This window comes from Zalophus californianus, chromosome 14 (assembly GCF_009762305.2).
Source record: "Zalophus californianus isolate mZalCal1 chromosome 14, mZalCal1.pri.v2, whole genome shotgun sequence".
In the NCBI taxonomy this organism is placed as follows: domain Eukaryota; kingdom Metazoa; phylum Chordata; class Mammalia; order Carnivora; family Otariidae; genus Zalophus; species Zalophus californianus.
The window spans coordinates 18,720,174-18,743,527 of NC_045608.1; the positions used below are offsets into that span (position 1 = coordinate 18,720,174).

The 23,354-nt window shown below is 41.7% G+C and overlaps 2 protein-coding genes across 20 annotated transcripts in view; one reads left to right on the plus strand and one right to left on the minus strand.

Moving 5' to 3' along the window:
* Window positions 1-20,063, minus strand: part of GIT2 (GIT ArfGAP 2) — a 46,848-nt gene extending 26,785 nt beyond the window's left edge. For 14 of the 16 annotated variants that reach the window (XM_027577599.2, XM_027577594.2, XM_027577602.2 and 11 more), the window contains exons 1-8: window positions 19,890-20,063; window positions 15,697-15,830; window positions 14,087-14,199; window positions 13,338-13,443; window positions 10,851-10,937; window positions 10,604-10,734; window positions 8,495-8,589; window positions 785-830 (exon numbers count right to left, since the gene is read on the minus strand). In XM_027577599.2, coding sequence (XP_027433400.2) covers window positions 785-830; window positions 8,495-8,589; window positions 10,604-10,734; window positions 10,851-10,937; window positions 13,338-13,443; window positions 14,087-14,199; window positions 15,697-15,830; window positions 19,890-19,941 — 764 coding nt within the window. In that variant the 5' untranslated portion in view covers window positions 19,942-20,063. Of the gene's footprint in view, window positions 1-784; window positions 831-8,494; window positions 8,590-10,603; window positions 10,735-10,850; window positions 10,938-13,337; window positions 13,444-14,086; window positions 14,200-14,677; window positions 14,806-15,696; window positions 15,831-19,889 lie in introns of those variants that run through there. The other 2 variants (XM_027577600.2, XM_027577601.2) reach the window with 2 other exon arrangements.
* Window positions 20,064-22,531: 2,468 nt separating this feature from the next.
* ANKRD13A (ankyrin repeat domain 13A) overlaps window positions 22,532-23,354 on the plus strand; it is a 32,158-nt gene continuing 31,335 nt past the window's right edge. For 2 of the 4 annotated variants that reach the window (XR_003516927.1, XM_027576245.1), the window contains exon 1: window positions 22,534-22,837. Coding sequence is in view for 3 of the 4 variants with exons in the window: in XM_027576245.1 (XP_027432046.1) it covers window positions 22,742-22,837 (96 nt within the window). In the remaining variant the exon portion in view is untranslated. Of the gene's footprint in view, window positions 22,838-23,354 lie in introns of all 4 variants that reach the window. The other 2 variants (XM_027576246.1, XM_027576247.1) reach the window with 2 other exon arrangements.

Genomic DNA, 23,354 nt, shown 5'->3' on the forward strand with positions numbered 1-23,354 from the left:
CAGAATGTGAAAAACCAGAATGGCAAGATTACATCTGGAATAGCAGCTATCTGTTTCATAAACTCTTGACAGTATCTGTGCAAAGGTAATTGGATAAATAAGGTTTTAAAGTTCATCCCTGCAGCTGTGAACTCAGCTAACCTCACAGACCAGGGGTTGGCAGATTATAGCCCATTTCTTTGTTCAGCCCATGAGCTATGCATGGTTTTTATATTTTTAAGTGGTTTGGGGGAAAATAACCCCAAAGCAAAAGAAAAATATTTTATAACATAGGAAGAATTATATGACATTCACATTTCAGTGCCCAGAAATGGAATTTTCTTGCAACTGATACGCCCTTCATTTACATAATGTCCACAGATGTCTTCATCTACAACTGGCAGAGTTGAGTAGTTGTGACAGAGGCTGTATGGCCCACAAAGCCTAAAATACTTACTATCTAGCCCTTAAAAATTCTGCCAATCCCTGTTACAAAGAATATCCTCTCTTACAATACAGAAATATTCTGTGATATAACCTATAGACACAATATACTGTCACAACTGGCTAAAACCGTGACAATAACACTAACTCCAATTTTACTTGTAAATTTGTTACTTGTACTCTTTTAAACTTAAGTTTTACATGGTGGTTTACTTACAGCCGTCTTATTTCCAAATTGTATAGCCATAAAAGAGAAAAATGTATGGGCTTTGTTAAATACAAAGTATAATACACTTAAAACACTATACAACCAAGGAAATAATCGTGACAGATAAAATTGATTGGTATTTCAATGGCTTACCTGTCTGCCATTTGAGGTATTATAAAGTGCTGTCCATTTTTGTGATCTGAAACAGAAATCAAGCCAAAGTTTTATTTATATAAATATTGGTAAGATCGATAAAGGAACACCACCATAATTTTTTCAATTTATGTTTGGCAATTAGTAGTTTCCCATAATTATGAATTATTGGGGGGGGGGGGAACAGAAGTTGCAAATTGGCTACAAACTCCTAAGACCTGGCTAGTAGCGAGAATCATATTCCCATTTTTCTTCTGCTACAAAGATCCAGACGTCATTAAACAAAAAGACTGTGCTCTAACCCTACATTTCCATTCATTCCCAGTGTAACTGATGATCTTCAGTCATGGACAAAACTTTTAGGGAGCTAAATTAGCTGAGAGCAGGCTTTTATCAGCTCTCCATGTGGGATGGGGGAGCACCCTTGGGCTTTGGTGGCTCACCTGCAAATTAATCAATTAGCATAAAACCATCAGGGCTGGGGCAAGTGGTCCTGGCAGATCTGGGTGGGGTTGCCTTCTCCCACAATGCTTACTGACCCAGTCCCAACCTAGCTTCTTGGAGGTTGTTGATCACATACCAATGAATAAATAGGCATTATAAACATTCACATATAGGTTTCTGTGTAACCATCAGTCTTTATTTCTCTTGGATAAATACCCAGGAGTGGGACTGCCGGGTCATGTAGGTATTAGGTAAATGTGTATGTAACTTGGTAAGAAACTACTAGACTTTTTGGCAGAGTAGCTCTATCATTTTGTTTTTCAGCCAGCAATGTAAGAGTTACAGTTGCCTCACACCTTCCCACTCGTGTTGTCAGTTCCTTTGGCAGGTTTTTAAATTTTAGTCATTTTAATAGGTGTGTAGTGGTGTCTCATTGTGCTTTTAATTTGCATTTCTCTAATGGCCAATGATGCTGAGCATCTCACTTCATGTGCTTATCTGGCATCTGGATATGGTCTCTGCCCAGTTTGTATTGGGTTGTTTGTTTTCTTACTGTTGAGTTTTACGTATTTAGGTATAAATATTCTGGACCCAAGTCCTTTGTTGGACATGTGATTTCCTAATATTTTCTCCCAGTCTGTGGCTTGTCTTTTCACTCTCTTAATTGTAGCATTTTGATGAAATCCAATTTACCAGTATTTTCTTTTACGGACTGTGCTTTTGGTGTTACATCTAAACATTTAGATCTATGATCAATTTTGAGTTAGTTTTTATACCAGGTGGGAGGTACTGAAGTTTGTATTTCTGCACATGGATGTCCATATACTTGAAAGACTTTCTTCCTCCACTGAATTGCCTTTGCAACTCTCAAAAAATCAACTAAACATATTTGTGTGGGTCTATTTCTGGATTCTCTCTACTGTTTCATTGACTTGTATGTCTGTCTCTTCTCCATAACCATGGTCTTGAGTTCAGCAGAGCTTTACAGCGAGAGTTAAAATTGGGTGGTGTGATTCTGCGCACATTCTTCTTTTGCAAAACAGTCCCATTCTAGTTCCTCTGCTTTTCCATGTAAATTTCAGAATCAGCAAATCTATGTCCACAAGAAACTCCTTTGAATTGCATTAATTTTACAAGTCAATTTGTGGAGAATCGACTCTATTGAGTATCCCAACCCATAAACACAGTTCTCTTCCACTAATTCAGGTCTTTTGATTTCTTTCAGCAGCATTTTGTAGTTTTCAGCATGCCGATCCCATGACTATTCTGTCAGATTTATACCTAAGCATCTAATTTGGAGCTATTACAAATAGTATTGTTTTTCTAGCTTGTTTCCAATCGTCCACTGCTAATCTATGGAAATATGATTTATTTTTTATTGTTTCCCTTATATTGTGCAACCTGGCTAAACTCAGTTATTAGTTCTAAGAACGTTATTATAGATTCCTTGGGGTTTTCTACATTGAAACCATCTTATTTATGATTAGTTGTATCTCTTCCATTTCAATCTGTATGCCTTTTATTCTTCTTCCCTTACGGCACTGGTGAGGATTTCCAGTGCAATGTTGAATAGGAATGGCCTTGTTCCTGATATTCAAGCAAAAGCATTCGATGTTTCATCATTAAGGATGTTAGCTGTGGGTTTCTACAGATACTCTTTATCAGGTTAAGGAAGTCCCTTCTAGTCCAAGTTTGCTAAGTTTTTTCTTATCATGAAGGAATGAATGCTGAATTTTATTAAATGCTTTTTCTTCATCAACTGGTAAGACTGATGGTTTTCTTTTTCTAGTCTGTTAATATGATGAATCACATTGATTTTCACATATTAGTTTTAGCATCTGGAAACCCTACTTGGTTATGATATATATATATCATATATATATATATAGATTCAATCTGTTAACATTTTGTTGAGGATTTTGGTGTCTATGTTCACGAGGGCTATTTTTTTGTGCTATCTTTGCTGGGTTTGGTATCGGGGTAATGGCGGCCTCACAAAATGACTTCAGAATGTTTCCTACTTTTTTATTTTCTAAATACCATATAGAATTGATGTTATTTCTTCAAATGTTTGGTAGAATAGTCTCATTTTATGTGCAAAACTTGAAATGCAAATTCCTAACACTAAGAACCATATTTGCAGGGGGCACTTGGGTGGCTAAGTCATTAAGCATCTGCCTTTGACTCATGTCGTGATCCCAGGGTCCTGGGATCGACCCCCACATCAGGCTCCCTGCTCCACGGGAAGCCTGCTTCTCTCTCTCCCACTCCCCCTGTGTGTGTTCCCTCCCTAGCTGTCTCTCTGTCAAATAAATAAATAAAATCTTAAAAAAAAAATCATAATAGCAAAGCTAGCAAATCACGAGTCATAAAACTTATCTGTTGAACTGTTACATGGCAACACCACTTCAACTAGTTCACAGTACTACCCGTGAAGTCATCTGGGTTGGGGTTTTCTTTCTTTCTTTTTTTTTAAGATTTTATTTATTTATTTGACAGAGAGAGACAGAGCGAGAGAGAGAACACAAGCAGGGGGAGTGGGAGAGGAAGAAGGCCTCCCGCGGAGCAGGGAGCCCAATGTGGGGCTTGATCCCAGGACCCTGGGATCATGACCTGAGCCGAAGGCAGATGCTTAACAAATGAGCCACCCAGGCGCCCCTGGGTTGGGGTTTTCTTGAACGGAATATTTTAAAGTACAAATTCAAATTCTTTAAAATATAAGATTATGTATTTACATTATCTCTTTCTTCTTGGGTAGGTGGTTGGTAGTTTGTGGCTTTCAAGAAATTGGTTCATTTTATCTAAGTTGTCTAATTTGTGTGTACAGTTATTTATAATACGGTTAGACATTTATCAATTTCATTGACTTTTTTTCAAAGAATCAGCTTTTGGTTTCATTGATTTCTCTCTGTTTTCCTTTTTCAATTTCATTGATTTCTGCTCTTATCTTAATTTCCTACCTTCTGCTTGCTTGGGTTTATTTTACTCATCTTTTTGGATGAGTAAGCAGTAAGAAACTCATAGTTTCTTTTTTTTTTTTTAATTTTTTATTGTTATGTTAATGAAACTCATAGTTTCTTAAGGCGAAAGCTTAGGTTGAGGATTTGAGATCTTTCTTGTGTTCAAGATTTTTATTTATTTATTCGACAGAGAGAGAGAGCAAGCATAAGCAGGGGGAGCGGCAGGCAGAGGGAGAAGCAGGCTCCCCGCTGAGCAAGGAGCCTGATGTGGGACTCGATCCCAGGTCGCTGGGATCATGACCTGAGCGGAAGGCAGATGCCTAACCAACTGAGCCACCCAAGCGTCCCGACATTTCTTGTGTTCTAATGTAAGAATTTAATACTCTAAAATTTCCTCTAAGCATTTGCTTTAGCTGCATCCCATAATTTTAGTATGTTGTACTTTCATTCATCTGAAAATATTTTCTAATTTCCCTTGAGATTTCCTCTTAGACCCATGGATTATTTAGAACTGTGTTGTTAATTTCCAGGCATTTGAGTATTTTCCAGTTATAGTTTTATTATTTTTTACTAGCTTAATTCCATTATGGTCAGAGAATATAATCTGTAAGATTTTAATTCTTTTAGATTGGCTAAACTTTGTTTTATAACCCAGGATATGGTCTATCTTGGTGAATGTTCAACATGTACTTGAATGTGTATTCTGACAATGTTGGGTAGAGCACACTATAAATGTCAACTAGACGCAGTTGGCTGATGGTTTGGTTTCAGTTTGCTATTCTTGCTGATTTTCTTCTTTTAAATTTTATTTTATTTCTTTTAATAAGTCTCCACGCCCAATGTGGAGCTTGAACTCATGACCCCGAGATCAAGAGTCACATGCTCTACCAACTGTACCAGCCAAGTGTCCCATATATCCTTGCTGATTTTCTATCTACCAGTTCCATCTATTACTAAATGAAGACTGCTGAATATCCAAGAATTGTGGATTTAACCTTTTCTCCTTTTAGTTCTATCAAAATTCGCTTCATGTATTTTGAAACCCTGTTGCTAGGTGTGTACACATTTAGAATTGTTACATCTTGGAAAATTGACTCTTTCATCACCAAGTTATGTCCCTCTCTAGCCCCGCTAATTTTCTTTGCCCTCAATGTCTACTTTGATAATATAACCATTTTAGCTTTCTTTTACTGTGTTTGCAGGATATATCTTTTTATACCTTTCTGCTTTTAACTTACCTCTATCGTTATATTTAAAGTGGGTTTCTTGTAGACAGCATATATTTATTAGGGCTCATTTTTTTGTCTTAAATCCATTCTGACAATTTCTTTTTATTTGGTACATTTAAGATCATTAACATAACAATGTAATTATTAATATGTTTGGATTTAGTCTATGATTTTATTTAGTTTCTGTTTGGGCCTCAGGTTTTTGTTCCTCTTTCTCTCCTTTCTCTCTTTTTTTGGAATGTTTTGAAGTATCTTTTGTTATTTGAGTAATCTTTAACTCTCATTTTATCTCTAGAGGTTTTGACTACCTATCATTGTATAGTCTGTTTTTAAGAGTTGTACTATGCATTATAGTACATGCAATCTTTTAGTCTACTTAGAATATTTCACCATCTTAAGAATGTAAAATCCTCACCTCCATATTTCTTTTACCTGCTCCCCTTTTTATGTCATCCTTATCAAACATATCACACTGACATATGCTGAAAACCCCACCAGACAAGCATTAAACTGTCTCATATCTCAAAGGACTTAGGAGGAAAACTGTCTATTATATCTATCCAGATATTTATCATTTCAGTTGCTCTTATTTCACTCCTTAAGTTCCAGATTCCCTCTGGTATCATTTCTCTTCTACCCAAAGAACTTTCTTTCACATTTCTGTTAGAAAAACTAGCTCCCTTCAACTTAAAATGTCTTTATTTTGCCTTCATTCCTGAAGGCTATTTTCACTGGAAGAGGAATTCTGAACTGATAGTTTTCTTTCAGGACTTTAAAAAATTGTTCGATTTCCTTTTCAACTCCACTGTTTCCAATTAAAATCCACAGTCATTCAAACAACTGTCTTTTCATATGTTGTCATTTTTTTTCCTTGGCTGCTTTCAAATGTTTTGTCTTTGGTTTTCAGCACTTTGATTTTCATGTGTCTGAGTAAGGATTTCATTGAGTTTATCCTATTTGGGATTCTGAGCTTCTTAAATCTGAAGTCTATGTCTTTTGCCAAATTTAGAGTTTTGAACCCATGTTTCTTCAAGTATTTTTTCTGCACCAAGCTTTCTGATCTCTTTCTGGGAGTCTGAGGATACAAACATGACCTTCTGATATTGTCCCATAGGTCCCTGGGCTCTGTGTTCAGTTTCTTTTTCCTCCTACTCTTTCTTCTCTCTGTTGCTCAAACTGGATAATTTCTAGTGATTTATTTAAATTCACTCTTTTCTTTGTCATCTCCAATCTGCTATTAAGCCCATCCAGTGAGTTTTAAAATTTTAGTTATTGTATTTTTCAGTTCAGCATTTCTTTTTGGGTCTGTTTCTCTGCTGAGACCTTCTATATTTCTATTTGCTTCAAGAACATTCACACTTACTTCTCAAAGCATGATGTTACTATCTGTTTTAGTCTTTGTCTGATAATTCCAACATCTGTGTCATCTGGGGTTGGCATTTGTTGACTACCTGTTCCCCTGCAAGTCTTTGGGATTTTCCTGGTTCTTCCTCTGTCAAGTAATTATAGTTGATATCCCGGACATTCTGAATATTTTATGTTGTGAGATGCTAAGTCTTCTTTAAATTCTATGGAGGATGTTAATATTTTTCTTTTAGCAGGCAACTGACCAGGTTAGGCTCTGCCTCCTGGGCCAAGTGGTGAGAGAATAGATAAATAAAAGCAATCACGATTCTCCTCACGCTTTGGTCAGAGATTCAGGCAGCTGTGCTGCCACTGCTGCAGCCACAGGATTGCCTAGGGGCTAGGGTGGGGGAAAAGGAAGGAAGAGGAAAAAAGCCCCCAGGGGAATCCCCCAATTCTCTGTCTGTAGGATCCCATTTACTGCTCCATAGACCAGAGAGAGAAGGCTTCTTTGCACCTGCTATGTAGTTCCAGATTTCAGGCTGTATCAGAAGTAAAATAAACAGGACACTCACCACCAGCTTGATGGTACTTTGAGTTCCCTAATCCACCAGGCAGAGTCCTTAGATAGCTACTCCATGCTTTTGGTCCAGGGTTTTTCATTTTATTTAGCAGGAAACAAAGGGTGGGATGTGCTTATCCCATCTCACAGGGAACTGGAATCACACCAGAGGCTCTTAACTCCATCATACAACCGGGTTAGGGAACCACTGTATGGGTGTATGTGGATATTCTAATTAGGGATTGGTAAACCTTCTGTAAAGGGCCAGACAGTAAATATTTTTTGCTTTGTAGCCATATAGTCTTTGTTGCAACTACTCAACCTACTTTTTTTTTTTTTTTAAAGATTTTGTTTATTCATTTGACAGAGAGAGACACAGCGAGAGGGAACACAAGCAGGGGGAGTGGCAGAGGGAGAGGCAGGCTTCCCAAGGAGCAGGGAGCCCAACACGGGGCTCGATCATGACCTGAGCCGAAGGCAGACGCTTAACGACTGAGCCACACAGGCGCCCCTCAACCTACTCTTTCCTTTCCTTCTCTCTCTCTCTCTTTCTGTAATCTCTGTACCCAATGTGGGGCTCAAACTCATGACCCCAAGATTGAGTCACATGCACTACCAAGTTAGCCAGTTCCGCTCTAGTAGTATGAAAGCAGCCAAACAATATGTAAACAAATGGGCATGGCTATCTTGCAACAAAACTTTAAACAAACAGGTGACAGGCTAGATTTGGCCCACAGACCATGGTTTGCTGACCCCAGTTCTTCATAAATAAACTTGGCTAATGTCAAAGTTCATTTTTGGACTCTTTTCCATTCCTTAGATAGAAGAATTCTTCAAATAACTACGTAAGTTATTGCTCTGCTCTTCCATTCCTAGTCCCATTATGCATAAGAACTATGGTGCACGTTCAATTTTGGTTCAGTTATGCTCTTTGATTCTTGAAATAGTTACTCCTCTGGAGCTAAAGTCTTAAAAACTAAAATTCAAGGAGTTTTGACTGACCTTATACCTTTCACATATAACTGAAAATGCTACAGTTATTTCAAATAAAAATCCTTATTTGCAATTTTCTTAAGGATATGTTAAAGTAGAGATCTTGGGTAACAGTGTTCCAACTTGCTTTTCGAGAGGCTGACTGAAGGTGCAGAGAGACTGCTACCCTTTCACTTACCTGGTTTCCTGCCACAGAGATAGAAGGCTAGTCTGTCAGTCAGCTCATACTGTATTTCTACAAGGCGCTCTGCCAGCTCATGGTGCCCTCCTTGCCTACCAAGAGAAAACAAAGTACCATTTATATTCCTCCCCAGTCACTGGCTCTAAAGTACAGAGATGGCTTCCAAGACACCTGAGCAATTTACCAAATGTGACTTCTTAGAATAATCAACCTTTTGTGTGAGGTAAACTGTCATGGTCTACTTTGATTCCCACCTTTATAAACTGTTTTCACAATCTGAACTACCCCCTTCCTTTATTAATTTACAGAACAGAATACTTAATAAGGGAATGAAGGACTTATGGGAGAAATAAAGAATAACTTCATCTAATGAGGTAGGAAATAAAACTAATAAATGGTCTAGAGCAGAGGTTCTCAAAAACTAACTAAAGTGCTTTAAAAAACACGTAGATATCCAGGCTCCAACCTTGGGAATTCTGAATCAGTAAGGATGGGATGAGTGTGAACATCAATATTTTGAACGTCTTTCCCCTAGAGGCTCCTGATACAGCCAGTACGATTCTGGATGACAGTTTAGTAACCACTTCAAGGTCTGTAATTCAGGGAGAGACAGACCAACAGAATGCACACCTCATACTTGTAGCTACTTTCACCTCCTTAAACTTCAATTTATGTAACAGAAAACATGAGGTTTGCCTTTCCTCATTAATGAAGTAAATACTTAAGCTGCTTGAAATCTTTTTAGTAACCAGGGATATAAATAAATTATCACATTGAGAGTCTATAATATACACAAGGTATACATGAGGAAACTCCAAGGTAAGTGATAAGTACCACGTACTGAGGGCTCTCTTCCCCTTAAAAGCTGAAGTCTAGTTTCTGCCACTTTCTCTTCCCACCATTCAAGACCCTACAAGATATTCCACTGACCTACCACACATTTGATTTCTGAGATACGTATCTTTTTTCCTCATTTTTTTAACAGCTGTGAAATCAGGAAGTATGCTACAATTGATGGTCCATCATCATTAAATCGGCCTAGTTGTTCTCATTTTTAGTGGTATATGAGATAACGTGATGACCTGTACCGTCAGTGGAGTCTCAGATCCAGGAAATACTATATTCCTCAATACCTCAAGATCTTATTATTCCCAGATACACTCTGCTCTATCCAGTAAAGTCCTCTGCTGTGCTGAATATGCCCTGTCCATCTTTCCTTCCTGAACTTAAATCATGCCTTTCTTTTTCACTTAGAATGCCTTAGCTCCTCCTTCACATACCCAAATCCAACCCATTTTTCAAAGATCAACTAAAGAAGTTTCTTACTGACTTAGGCCACAAAGAAGAAACCTTACAAATGCCTTTTAAGACCAGTTATCCTTTTTGGCAATGAATTCCACATTATCTTGCCTCATTTAACTCTTTCATGCATGTATGAACCATCTCCTCCATAGGAGAAGAAATTCTGGGATGGCACAGTTTTGGCATTTCAACCATTTTATCCTCTGCAGAATAGAGTGCTTTGCAGTTGATAAAAAGTTAATCTGGAAAAAGAAGGAAAGACGAACCATCTTCTAACGTTTAAATGATATTCAAGACTAACTCATGGATTTACTTTTCCAGCATTTCACAAAGTTTTTAAACCAAGAAGAAACTTAAAAGGATTTTACGGCAAGCACTCAAACGTCTGCTGCCTAAAACCTAACAATTAACATTTTACTATTACTTGTTTGATTGCCTACCTATCTGTACAGATCTGTTTGTAAGTTCAAGCAATGACTAAACGTATTAAGAAACTGAGAAGTGGGTTTTGCAATTCTTGATACTTGCTTTGGACTCTGCCTATGGCTCAAATGCCATTGCTTTAGAAGTCATATGAAAGACTGGAAGCTAAGCACACTCGTTAAGGTTCTGCCTCCTCTGACTTTGCCAGGCTCTGAGCTCATACGGATTTGAAATGTCTTCATCTGCAAAATGATAGGATGGTAAATCCTTAACTTAAAGGGATTAAATGTTAATCATACACAATTTAGCGACCTAACAATGAATCATACCCAGCATAAATAATCCCTAACCAAGGCAGTGACAAGAATCTAGGTCTCTCACCTCGCATAATCCACAGGAGTTTTTCCACTAGAATCCTGTGTGCCTGGGTCTGCTCCATATACTGCCAATAATTCCGCCTGTAAAATCTGACCTGCTTTGGAGGCAACGTGGAGTGGGGTGTTTCCTTTTTCCTGAGAAATATTAATAAAAAGTAGACAAACAAGCAAATTAAATAAAACTAAAGGCTACACAAACACACCCCACTTAGTTTCAATTTAATATCTGAATCAATTCATGCTTTCCTCACAGGGTGAAAGAAGTTGGCTTGTGCTCCTAAAGATAACAGCCTCAAACAGGTTTCGAGATTCCCCGTCCTCACGCTTGAGTGGAGTTGCTGAAAAACACAAACCAAAAAAATATCTGTTAAAAGTGTAAAGAATGGTATACCAGAGCTGCTGGCAGGTCATTTTAATATACGTTATATTAGTAATAACCAATCTTCATTTAGTTCAGTAAGGTGGAAGCAGCACTCTCTCCCTCGCTGGTCACAACTACCCCTGGGCTCTAAGGTGGGGCCAGGTCTACTTTACCAATAAGGAAACAAGGGCTGGGAAGGCCGATCCACCCAGATGCATGATTTTTCTAAGTAGCACAACCAGACCTGAAGTGAGAGGCGGTATGAGAAGGTGGGTGAACAGGCTCTGAAGCCTCAAAGACCTGAAGTTCAAATCATACACCTTCAAGTTGTGTGACCTTGTGGAAGTTCTTTAAGCAATCTGAACCTTAGTCTTCTCAGCTCTAAAATGGTGATAACAATGCCACCTATTCACAGGGTTGCTGTAGGGAGTCGATGATAGAACAAAGTGCTTAGCATGGAGCCTGGTACACAGGAAATGCTCAAAGAATACAGCTGCTGTTATTATAATCATTATTATTTGTTGTTATTATTGAACTTAGGGCTTTAGGGCTGCGAATCCCACACTGTGTAAACTACAGGGTTCTGCCTTATAAGCACACCCTCTCCACCATTCTTGGCCTTGTATACAATACTTTAACGAAGTCTTACAGGGTGGGGAAAAAGGCCTGTGTATATCAAATTCTGTACCACTGCAGAGAAGCTCTTACACATGCAGAAGATGAACTTCTTTTCTTCAAGTCTAACCCAGAATTGTCCAAGATGCAATAACCATTATTGTAAGAATAGAGAAATCTACTCCAACATCTATATCCACACCATATTTTTAAAATTAATGTATTTAATATTTTTAAGTTGTGGTAAAAAACCCATGCCAAGCCTTATTAATTAGCAAAAGTAACAGTTATATATATTGTGTGTAAAGTTTAAAATTCTGATTGTGAGTGCCCATGCTGTGTGTGAACATTTACTAAGGAGCAGTGCTTTAAAAATAAAGATGCAGCTCTTTGTGCGCAGGTCTGGTTGCCTCGGGCTGTGGGAATGCTGCGGTGCCCATGGGGGCTCCTGCGGCTCCCTCCCCTACACCAGGGGAGGCCACGGCATCCTGCGCTGTCTTTGCACGGCTTCCTGCGTGTAGGCCCCTGGTCCTCGCAGGCTGGTCCACAGCGGCCCGAGGGTGTCTTAAGAGCCCATGGGTGTGTTACTGTTGGATAACGCTCATGATTATTCTGGAAGCCTAGCTAGGGTGGTGCCCTTTCAGATTAGGCACCGATCTGGTAGCTGAAGGGCTGAAGTTTGGAATTCGCCCTCTGGGAGAGATGCTGTGGAGAGATATCTGTGATGCCTAGATAATGGCTCCTGCCACTTGAACCTATAGGCTGTGATGAGAAGGGAAGAGCTGCGTCCTTTCTCCCTGGCTACTATGGGTTTTGTTAACGCAGAGGATATCTCCTCTCTGGTGTTGGGCAGATCCTAGGAGCTTCCATCTAGCTTTCCTGCATTAACCTGTGTGAGCAGCTGTCAATTTACTGGAGGAAAGAAACTGCCCAGAAATTTTGAGATGCTTAAGTATTTTTAGATCAGTTAGACTTCTTTAACATAAATACTTGTTTTTATCAAAAGGATTCCAATAAAATATTTTAAAGCAAAAAATAAAAAATAAAATAAAATAGGGCACCTGGGTGGCTCAGTTGGTTAAGCGACTGCCTTCGGCTCAGGTCATGATCCTGGAGTCCCAGGATCGAGTCCCGCATCCGGCTCCCTGCTCAGCAGGGAGTCTGCTTCTCCCTCTGACCCTCCCCCCTTTCATGTGCTCTCTCTCTCTCTCTCTCATTCTCTCAAATAAATAAAATCTTTAAAAAAAATAAAAATAAAGATGCATATTTTTCATGGCATCTCTCAAAAACATGCAAAGGCCCACATAAAGAAAACCACCTACTCATTTTACAAGTATAATAAAGAATCCCAAGCACTACAGCTTTGAGTCATCCTGCTTCCTGAAGATCCTACTCAGTATGCAGCGCAGAAACCTAAAGAAGTCCTTCGAACTCCCTAGTCCCTTCTAGAAACAAACTCAAGGATGGTTCCTACTTCAAAGTTAAACAAAAAACTTACAGAAATATAATTTTAAAACCATTATCTGAAGAACAAAATCACTTTCTAGATACATACTTATTTTTCCTCTTTGCCCTTTACCTCCACTAACATGAATGGCTGCCATTTGAACTAAAATTAAAGATGAAGCCAATTGCAAAAAAGGCTGTTATTAATTATTTAGAGTACAGAAAGTTTTTTTTTCTTTTCTTCCTCAAGTTTTTTTCAAACAAAACAATATACTGTTTCATCCAGCAGTTTTAGGATTTTGAAAGTGTGACCCACCTTGCTAAGGTCTTTGGCAGTCACGCTGTCATCATCCCTGCAAGGCAAGCGATGGACAAACGCTAACATCTGATACTTGGCTCTGATGAATTCCGCTTTATTAGGACTGGTTTGAGGAAAAAAAAATGAAAAGAAAACAAAACAGTTTACTTGCAGTTCAGATGTAACATTCCCCATTCTTTAGGCTGTAAAAAGAAGAGGAAGTGACCCGTATCCCCTACTTGAAAAGAAAATGAACAATAGTGAATAAGTTCCAGCAGGAGTTTAAGACCTGAAGTCTCAAAATGTCAATTAGTCATTCTAATGGCCAGGATTGCAGAGTACTTCCTTTTCAGAGCCTCTCTCTTTTCTTTGTAATTTTGTTAATTGACCCAGCAGCCTTGTGAGAAAGCAGCATTACATCCCATCCTACAGGTGAGGCATCAGGCAGACTGGAGCCCAGAGCTGAGATTTCTGGTCTGACTGCCTCTTGTCTGAGCACCTAAGCTTAAATCTGATTACACTAACAGCCTCCAAGCTTTAGTCTCAAACTGGAGAAGGCACTGACTCGTGCTGTGCAACCATGCAAAAGAGATGGTTCTGTGCCCAGCCTTGTTCTGCATTTCTAATAGCGAAGAGCTCAATGCACAACTGGAGTGTAACCACCTCCTGTGCCACCCCTTTGGAGGCTGGTCCAAAGTAGCTGCACTCCTTTTAGTGGGCCCCATGGGTTATGAAGAAATAAAAGTATTTATAAACATTCCACTCACTGTACTTTATCCTGTGGATTAGCTTTACGTCTTCCGCTCATAATAGAGGCAGGGTCCAGCAAAGAATGCTCCCATATAGAATTAGCACCATTATTATACAAGGTTTCAACCATCTAAAACCAAGCAGTATAAAATCATATTTTAATTTCTTTCCACAAATATTCACTGGAAACTGTAGTGACTGAACTGGGAAAACCAAGCCCTACTGCAAATATCAGCATGATGGGGATGTCTTACAAATCATTGCTTTCTGATTCTAGAACGAGAAAGATGAACCGTATATGCAGGATTCAGGTCTGACCAGAAGGATGGCTAAGTACCTAAAAGAGTTTGATTAAACTGTTCTTACAGATCATGAAGGAAGAGCACTTTGACACTTTGGGGCAGTGTTTCCCAAGCCTGATCATTCAAATACTATTTTCAAGATTCTTAACAACCCATGTACTGTCTAGACTTTCTGCCTAAGATTTTCCTTTAAATCCACTTGCTTTTTAAAAACTTTTACTAGCAATTACAGCCTGATGTGCTAGTTAAAGTTTTCCTATAAACATTAAAATCATGTAACCATTAAAATAAATATTTGAGTATTACCTACATCTGTCTTGAGTGGTTCATGTGCCATACTTTCGGAATTGTTCTTTTAGGGTCAAGCCTGGCATTTTAAACTACTCATCTCTGGACTTTCTTCAGGCCCTATAATGAAATCTGTAAACAGAGACCTGAAAGCAGTAAACACCCACTTTCACATGTGAAGGAGCTGTTAGAAACCTCTGAGCAAAAGTTATTAATAAACCATACTTCCCAATTTCATTTCAAAGCATGACTCCTGACACAGCCCCATCTGTTTGTTTTGCATTGGTGGAGACACTGTCATATCAGAGACCCAAACCCACTTGTTTTGGCTCGCTGGTTTATATAAGCAAGTTTAAGGGACATGTTGAGCAGCTGCCACAGATCTAGTAAAATATGTACTCAAGACAAAAGAAGGCGAAACACATGCTTAATTCTGACTTCCAAATAGAACTTGAAGAATGTGCACCCCAAAATAGAAGTACAGGTGACATGACATTCAACCCCAAATAAAACAAAGAGCTCACTTGACGCTCAGCAGGGTGTTGGGCACTCAATTGAAACATGTCAACCCAATTTGGTGTCTAATTGGTAACAAGAATTTCAAGAAAACTTAAATCAGATGTCTCTGAGATTTGTGAGGAGGAATCTCAGTCCATGCTTCCATCAAAGCAGGAAACGTAAGGAAAATTTCCTGAGACTGCAGCTTTCAGAAACATTTATTGTGGTATATGGAAAAGACAGACTGTTTAAAAACAATTTCAGTGCAGAAAGTCAGCAGTGAAACGTTACCAAGAAATTTTAGGAATTATTTTCTATCTATAATTGAGCTTTTGGGACAAGATTTATTTGTTAGGAGGGGAAAAAATCTTAAATGAGGAATTCAGTTCTTACATACAGCACTAATAGGCACAGCACCTCTGTTCAGGTACGATTCAAACATTTTTGTAAGATTTAAGTATAGTACAAGAAATTTTAGTTGCTAAAACTATGAATCCTAAAAGCTCAGGTTACAAACCGTGAGAATTCTTACTCTTTACCTGCAGCAACGTGGGAGGCCACGGTGTGTGTTTAAGATGCCTTACTTGAGAGATGTGGCGCCCTAGGCTCCGATGGACACTGCAGCACTCGTCACATATAAAAGTCCCCCTATTTACTGATGCCCAGGAAGGATCTGGAAGGAAGAATGACATCTCAGTGGCGAGGATACCAGGTGGCTGCTATGCTGCCAAATGGTCAAAGATGACTGAGGTTTGGTTTTTCAAAAAAAAAAAAAAAGACATTTCTGTTGTGTTAGAATGCAAGTCAACATACCAAGCTGGTGAGTCTGTCTGATGATACCACCTATCTTGGCTGATTGGGTACCACATTAATTGAGATTAAACACATGAGCTGAAGCCCTAAATAAGCAGTTGTCTCCTTTCTGGTCTAGGGCCACAGTCTGTAGCCTTAATGTGATCTACCATCTCAGATGCATGCTTCTTCATTCAACATAAGAGAAGCAAACTGAGAGGGTATGGATGAAACATTTCAAACCAATCTCCACAAACAGCAAGATAACATAGCCGTGTCAGTGAATAACCCACAAAGCATTATCTAAACTAAATGCTGAAAAGACTGCTATCACAGCAGCTTCAAAGAGGCAAAGATGTAAAATAAAAGTAATATTTGTGGTGCGTGTACAATACTTTTTCCCCCACGAAGTCCCATGGAGCTTCAGCAGACATCCTTTGAGACAAGGAATAATTCGCACTTGGTAAGCAGTGAGAATAATCCACACTGGGCAAGTAAACTGAACACATACTTCGAAATCCCAGATAAAAACAGACTTTCTACATTTCGTCAGACGCACAATGGGGTGATAATAGGTACCACTCAAGCCGCCTGGTCTAAGAGTTATATTTAAAAATTCTTCAATGTCCACAAAAATCTCTAAAATGCATGTACACCATCTTTACCATTAACAGTTTATTCAAATCCTTTCCAACCATATAATGAAAAGTTATGAGATTTCAATCAGAGACAAATCCTGGGAGTCAGAGGGTGTGGTGGTTGAGGGTGGCTCTGGAGACAAGCAGTCCAGGGTTGGAAGCCCAACTCTGCCACTTCTAGCACAATGATCTCAGATAAGTTATTTTTTTGAGCATCCTCACCATGGATCAAATGGGAATAATAGCATACCTCAGAGTAGGGGGCATATAAAGGGTAAAGTTCTTTGCATATAGTTAAGTACTCAGTAATGTCAGCTGTTATAACTTTTCTAAATTATTCTCTAAGTACCGTTCGGATATTTTCAAGGGGCCGCTGAAATTCTTGACAACTTGAAGAAGTTTTTGACTGTCAATACTTAAGACATCAACTGTTCCAGGTGAACACTATTACTATACTGAAAAATCTCAAATGGAGTTTTCAGGTAGTTGAGCTCAGAGAACCATCTATTTAAAATGAACTAGATTTGGGGCACCTGGGTGGCTCATTTGGTTTAGTGACCGACTCTTGATTTTGGATCAGGTCATGATCTCAGGGTCGTGAGATCAGGCTCCACACTCAGCACGGGGTTGAGTCCACTTGGGATTCTCTCCCTCCCTGCGCGTGTGTACGAACATGCACGGGCGCACACTTGCTCTCTCTCAAAATAAAACAAAACCTTTAAAACCTAGATTCATTAAAAAAAAAAAGTAAAATACTTGCTAAGATGTGATCATGGTTAAAAGTTTGCCATGAAATAAAACAGAAACAAAATAATTCAATGAAATATAATTCTGTACTACTGTGCTATTCTGAAACACAAGATTGAAAACATCAAGATCAAAGATCCCTGCAAAGATACATAAGAACACTGCTTTTTGTAGTTTGGTACTCATACTACTACTTTAAAAAAAAAAAACTATTTTGAAGCATAGCTTTGGTTTTCACATATCATTCAGAGGATTCACTGTGTTCCTGGAGAAAATTAAATAGAAGTAAGACACATTAAGCAAGGTTCTGAGTTACTTTAACATCATGGGTCAGAATCCCATGGAAAAAATACTAGAATGTTCACAACACAGTAAAATCAAAATTGAGCTCATACGAATGACGATGGGTGAAACCCTTCCAGTTTACCTAAATGTTCTATGCTGGGGCTTCTTCCCCAGACTCCAGGAACACCACAAAAGGACTTCAGAAACGTCTGTGACCCCATTAAGAAATTATGAGTTCTGTATGAAAGAGTGACTACACGTGCATTTTCTGGGGAGAAGGCCTCAGCAGTCATCAGCACCTTTAAAGGACCCCTACGAGAAAGAGGTAACTCTTTGGGGCTCTGCAGAAAAGGCAGCACAAATTCCTAGCTGCTCAAGTTCACACATTTCAAGGTAGCCTAATTATATTCAAAACAGGAAGGAAATGACTCAAGTCTCTGTAGATTAGGCATTTGAGACAACAACAAAAATGATACAATGGAAGAGAGAATGTTCTGAAATATGCACGAAATGCTGCAGAAGGGCAAGACAGTCATTAGTGCAGCAATGGTGAAGCAGTTTTCCTTTGTCCCCTACCACCTAATGAGGAGTGAAGAATACACATTCCAAGAGGAAGTCAATCTAGACTCATGTGAATCAAACACATCACAGAGAGTTCAACTGAAAATAAGAAAATAAGGAAGTGGAACAAATAACATTTTCAGAGAATACGATGGAGTCTGTATAACCCACACTTTCTTGAGGTCCTCTTTTTCAACTCCTCTGCCCCCTTCCCCATCGCAAAGGAACCGGTAACCCCACTTGCACACTATACAGGCTATGAAAGAACCACATAAGGTTTGACTTATAACAGTACTATTTAAAATTGGTCTTCACTGCCACATAACAAGATGAAGTTCAGAACAGTTGCAAAAACACTAGCGTTCAATGATTTAATTATTATGGTTAATTGGACTTTATTGTAACCAAAGAAGTCATCTTACCTTTTAATAACTTCAAATTTCAAAGCAGTTTAATCCAAGCACCAAGAAAAGCAGGGAGACCTGTCGATTCAGTTTCAATTGCTAAAAGGTATCTGAATTCTAAATCTAAAAACTCTAAATCCCTTATGCAAGGGAAGAATGTTTTTTTAATTTTATTTTTTTAGAAGATTTTATTTATTTATTCATGAGAGACAGAGAGAGAGAGAGAGATTGGCAGAGGGAGAAGCAGGCTCCCAAGGAGCAGCGAGCCCGATGCGGGACTCGATCCCAGGATCCTGGGATCATGACCTGGGCCGAAGGCAGACGCTTAACCATCTGAAGCGTTTTGAGGTTTCAACGCACCCACAGGTCTATCCTGCCCGAATGCCCAAATGTGTCTATTTGCCAGTGATTTTGCTTTGTATGTTGTAATTAATGTATGATTTAGAACCTCAACTCTAGCTTTAAGAGACCGCAAAGGTTCTGTACTAAACAACGCAACACAAAAAAGAAAAAAACTTAGATGAGATGATCCTAAGAATATTCACTGACTCTTCCTTACCACTGAATGTGGTTCTCCCAATTATCTCCATCGGAAAAATGAGGAAATTAAGGCTGGACGAAATGAAATCACCAGCCCAAGGTCACCCAGAAACAAAACCTAGTTGAACCCAGGCCGTTCAGATCCCAAAACTCGAGACACTCATTGCCGCCCAAGCGCTGGTTGTGTTTGCAAGACCTCAACCTTCTGGAGATTCTCCCCGGTGGAGGTAGAGTGGGACCCGGGATCGTAGGAGCATGGAAATCATCTACGGGGGTCCCCTGGAGAGTATCGGTGGACGGAAGCGGCGAGTGCACCCACCCCAGGCAGGGCCCCCTCGCGCGGCGGGGGTCCGGGGGGCTGCGCGGGGAGCTGGGGGAACACCTGCAGCCTCAGGGGGCCGCAGCCGGGAGAACGCTCGCATTTTACTTCTGTAATTGGCCTTCCTGTGCATTGCCCAAACCCCTTCCTGTTGGGGAAGCAGCGCCGACCCCGCAGCCTCCCCGCCCGGGCTGGGACAGAGGGACGGAGAGGGGAGGAGAGGGGATGAGAGCGGAGGGAGGGGCGGGAGGGCGGCGGCCCCCTAGCCCGCCCGGCTCTGACAGGCCCGGGACGGCTCCCGCCCCGAGGCCACCCCGGGTCCTCCTCCTCGCGACCTCAGGTGTGGGGTTCGGACGCCGGGACCCGCCCGACCCGAGGGGGCGGCCCCGGGGCAGGGGTCCCTTCGAGCAGAGCTGAGGGAAGCGGGCCCGGCCGGTGCGACTCACCCGGCCCGCTGCAGTCAGCGCACACCTCGCTGCTCCGAAGCCGCTTCGACATGGCTCCAGCCTCCCACCTGCCAGGAATCAGGGTCCCCGGGACAGTGAAGGCGGCGGCGGCGGCGCTTCCGCTCTAACGGGTCCCCGCGGCGCTGGCGGCGGCGCCTCTCCCCTCAGCGCCTCGCAGCCGCGGCGCAGCACGCACGCGCGGGGAGGCGCCCTTCGCCGTCGAACAGATCATGTGACCGGAAAGGGCACGCTGCCTTGCCGCCATCTTGAGTGAGGGCAGATATACGCCCCGGCATCTTCTGCCCTGCCTATATATTTTCTTCAATTTGGGTCTCTCTCTTTGGAAGTCCCAGCACTGAGTAATACCAGGGGAAGCTGCAAAATCTCGTGGCCAGAGTTCTGCAGCCACAAGTTTCCTGAGGCAATCAGTAGTCAAGTTACTTAGTATAACTGGTCGAGTTCATTCACTTAGTCAATAAATACTTACTGAGCATTTACTATGTTCCACATTCTGTTCCAGGTGCAGAAGAAATAACAGTGAGCAAAGAAGACAAAATTTCCTGTTCTCATGGTGCTTACATTCTACTGTGGTAGATCCACAATAAAATAAGTCAAATAAGCAACGCTAGGTGTTTCTTTGGCTGCAGTTTTAGTCTCACGTGGAAAACGGAGCTGATGTATTAACCTACCTCTAGTGCAAGATTTTTTTTTTTGTGGCATGTCTTGCTACATAAGAATGATTTTCTTTTTACATTTTAAAAGGGTTGTAAAGAAGAAAAAAGAGAAGAGGAAGTGGATGAATAATATCCGACAAAACTCATATATGGCCTACAGAGCTAAATATTTACTATCTGGCTAAGGACAAATGGAATAATTTACAGAAAAATGTGGTGTGCCTGCCCCATTGTAAGCACTCAATAATAGTAGCTCCCATTATTCGTGGTATTTGGTATCACTATTATTTTCTAATCACAACTTTTTGTTTTTGAGAATAAGAGTAGATGACCTACAGTAACACAGGATGGTGTGAGATAAACACAATGAGATAAGTTTAATCAGTGTGAATGAGAGAAGAGATGTGACCCTAATGCTAATGAATATTTATTGTATGTATTATACGTAAACAGAGCCATGATCTCCAGTGGGGAAATATTGGATGCCTATTAAGGTCCAGGCACTGTTTTGACTTTAGATACCCTGGTAAGCAGCCATTGTGGAGTTCTGCAACTCATGAATAAGAGAGATGTTCAATAAATATTGAATAATGAAGAGAAAGATTAAGTCGCATAAAGTTTCTGGAAAGATAGGAAGTTCTGGAAGAGGTCTTAGAAGCTCTGGATGTTGGTCTACCTCTCCATTTTGGTAAATGTGTGGTGTAGGAATAACTGCATAATTCCCACACATTCCACAGTGAGAGCCTCTGGGTGCCATCCTGATGCTCCTGCATCCTGTTTTGGTTCTCAGACTCACAAATCTGGACTCAACACGTGTGGAGAACCAATTAGGCCAGGATTCTTGTACAGCTGTTGTTGCAGGCATCTGAAAAGCTGGATGCACACAGGCCGGGGAGGGAGAGGGTATGCTTTCAGGACGCACTGAATAACTTCCCCCAGCTGTGTGGTCTAGTTGTAGACAACTGTGTGGATAGCTTAGGCTGGTGAGTAGCTGCAAGTTGACTTGGCTCTTTATTGAATCTAAAGAGCTGTAGTGTCTGAGGTTCAAACCCAAATTTGCAGAGTGTGATCAAGTCTGGGTATTATCTATTAGTCTTTTTAGCCATAATCCAAAACTCGAGTGGCGAGTTCCCAAAATAAATGACCCTGATATGTGGAAGAAACCACCATCATATGTAGCTTTGAATCATAACCCGGTTTGGAGTTCAGATAGAACAGTGGTTCTCAACTGGGGATAATTTTTCTCCCCCAGGGGACATTTGGCAATGTCCGGAGATATTTTGGCCAGGGGAGTGGTATGGCATCCAGGGGATAGAAAGGCCAGAGATGCCCAACATCCTACAAAGCACAGGACAATCCCCACAGAAAGAAAATTACTGAGTTTACAACGTGCCGATGTTGAGAAACCCTGAGGAGGAACAACTCCCTCGTTATGCAAATCTTCAGTGCCACTTCTCCAGAGTTTTTAATATTCCCTCTTTAAAATTGTTCCGTGTTGCCCACTTCCAAAATGGCTTCTGGCCGATCATGGAAGCACTGCCCAATTCCAAAAAGGCTGCAAGGGAGTCAGTAACTGGAATGGTTTGGTCCAGGCTCCAGCTGCCACCCCCTGAACTCGGAGCGGATGGAAGAGGCCCAGTTGTGGACTGAACCATGTGAAATCGCTGGAGCAGGGGGAAAGGGGCTGGTGACGGATAGGCCGAGTTTTCCGTGTCCAGATCCTGAGCTAAGGGAGAGAATTTTAGCTCTGTTTGGGGACTGCACTGTGTTTCCGGGTGTGTAGTTGGGGGTGGGTGCGATCCGGCCAACTCCGGGCCGCGTGGCTGGCCTCGTCTCCCCCGCCGCGGCGTGCACGGTGGTTCGCCCCGCGCACTTCCCGGTTTGGGGCAGTTCGGCCCGCAGAAGTCGGTTTGGGAGCTGTCAGCGCGGGCGGGAGCGCCGCGGGGCGCGGGGTGGGCGCGGCCGACCCCGTCCCCGACCCGGCCCGCGACCCCCGACCTCCCGCGCGCCCCGCACCCGGCCCGTGGGCCGCCCCGCCGTGTACCGCGCCCCTCACTCTTTCTCTCTCTCTCTCTCTCTCTTTCTCGCGCCAGCCGCCGGGCGGGCGGGCGCCGGAGACCCCGTCGGGGCTGAGGCTTGGCAAGCGGGCGGTGAGGGCCCGGCTGCGGCCTTCTCGCCATGTCCTCGGCCCGCGACAACAGCGGCCACTTCCCCTTGCACCTCCTGGTCTGGAACAACGACTACCGGCAGCTGGAGAAGGAGCTGCGGGGCCAGGTGAGGGGCGGGGCGGGGGTCCGCCGGCGGCGAGGGGCCGGGGTGGGGGGCGGATCGGGAGGTCGCTTTGTCCCCCCGAGTCCATCTCCAACCTTCTGCCTTCGGGGCCCCGCAGACCCCTTCAATTCTGCAGCCGTGGAACAATAATAATAAGAGGACATGTATCGGAGTGCTTACTGGGTGCCAGGCCCTGTGCCGAGCGTTTTATGAACATTATCTTTTTGCCTTTCCAAAAATCCTAGGAGATAGGCACTGTTATTATTACATTGGCCAGAGAAGGAAACTGAGGCTCTCAGAGGGCGCGAGGTCGCCCCCCTGATAAATACCAAGTCAGGATTTTAACTATGGCCGGCTGGCTCCGGAGGGCACTGTTTTAACCAGTTTGGCTCTACTGCCTCTCCCAAAGAGGTGAGAACAGCACACACCGCTCACCCCACCCACCCTTTTTGTAAGGAAGGGCTTGGTTGGGTTTGGAGTCCAGGTTCTAACTCGCCCTGTGACCTTGGGCAAGGCATTT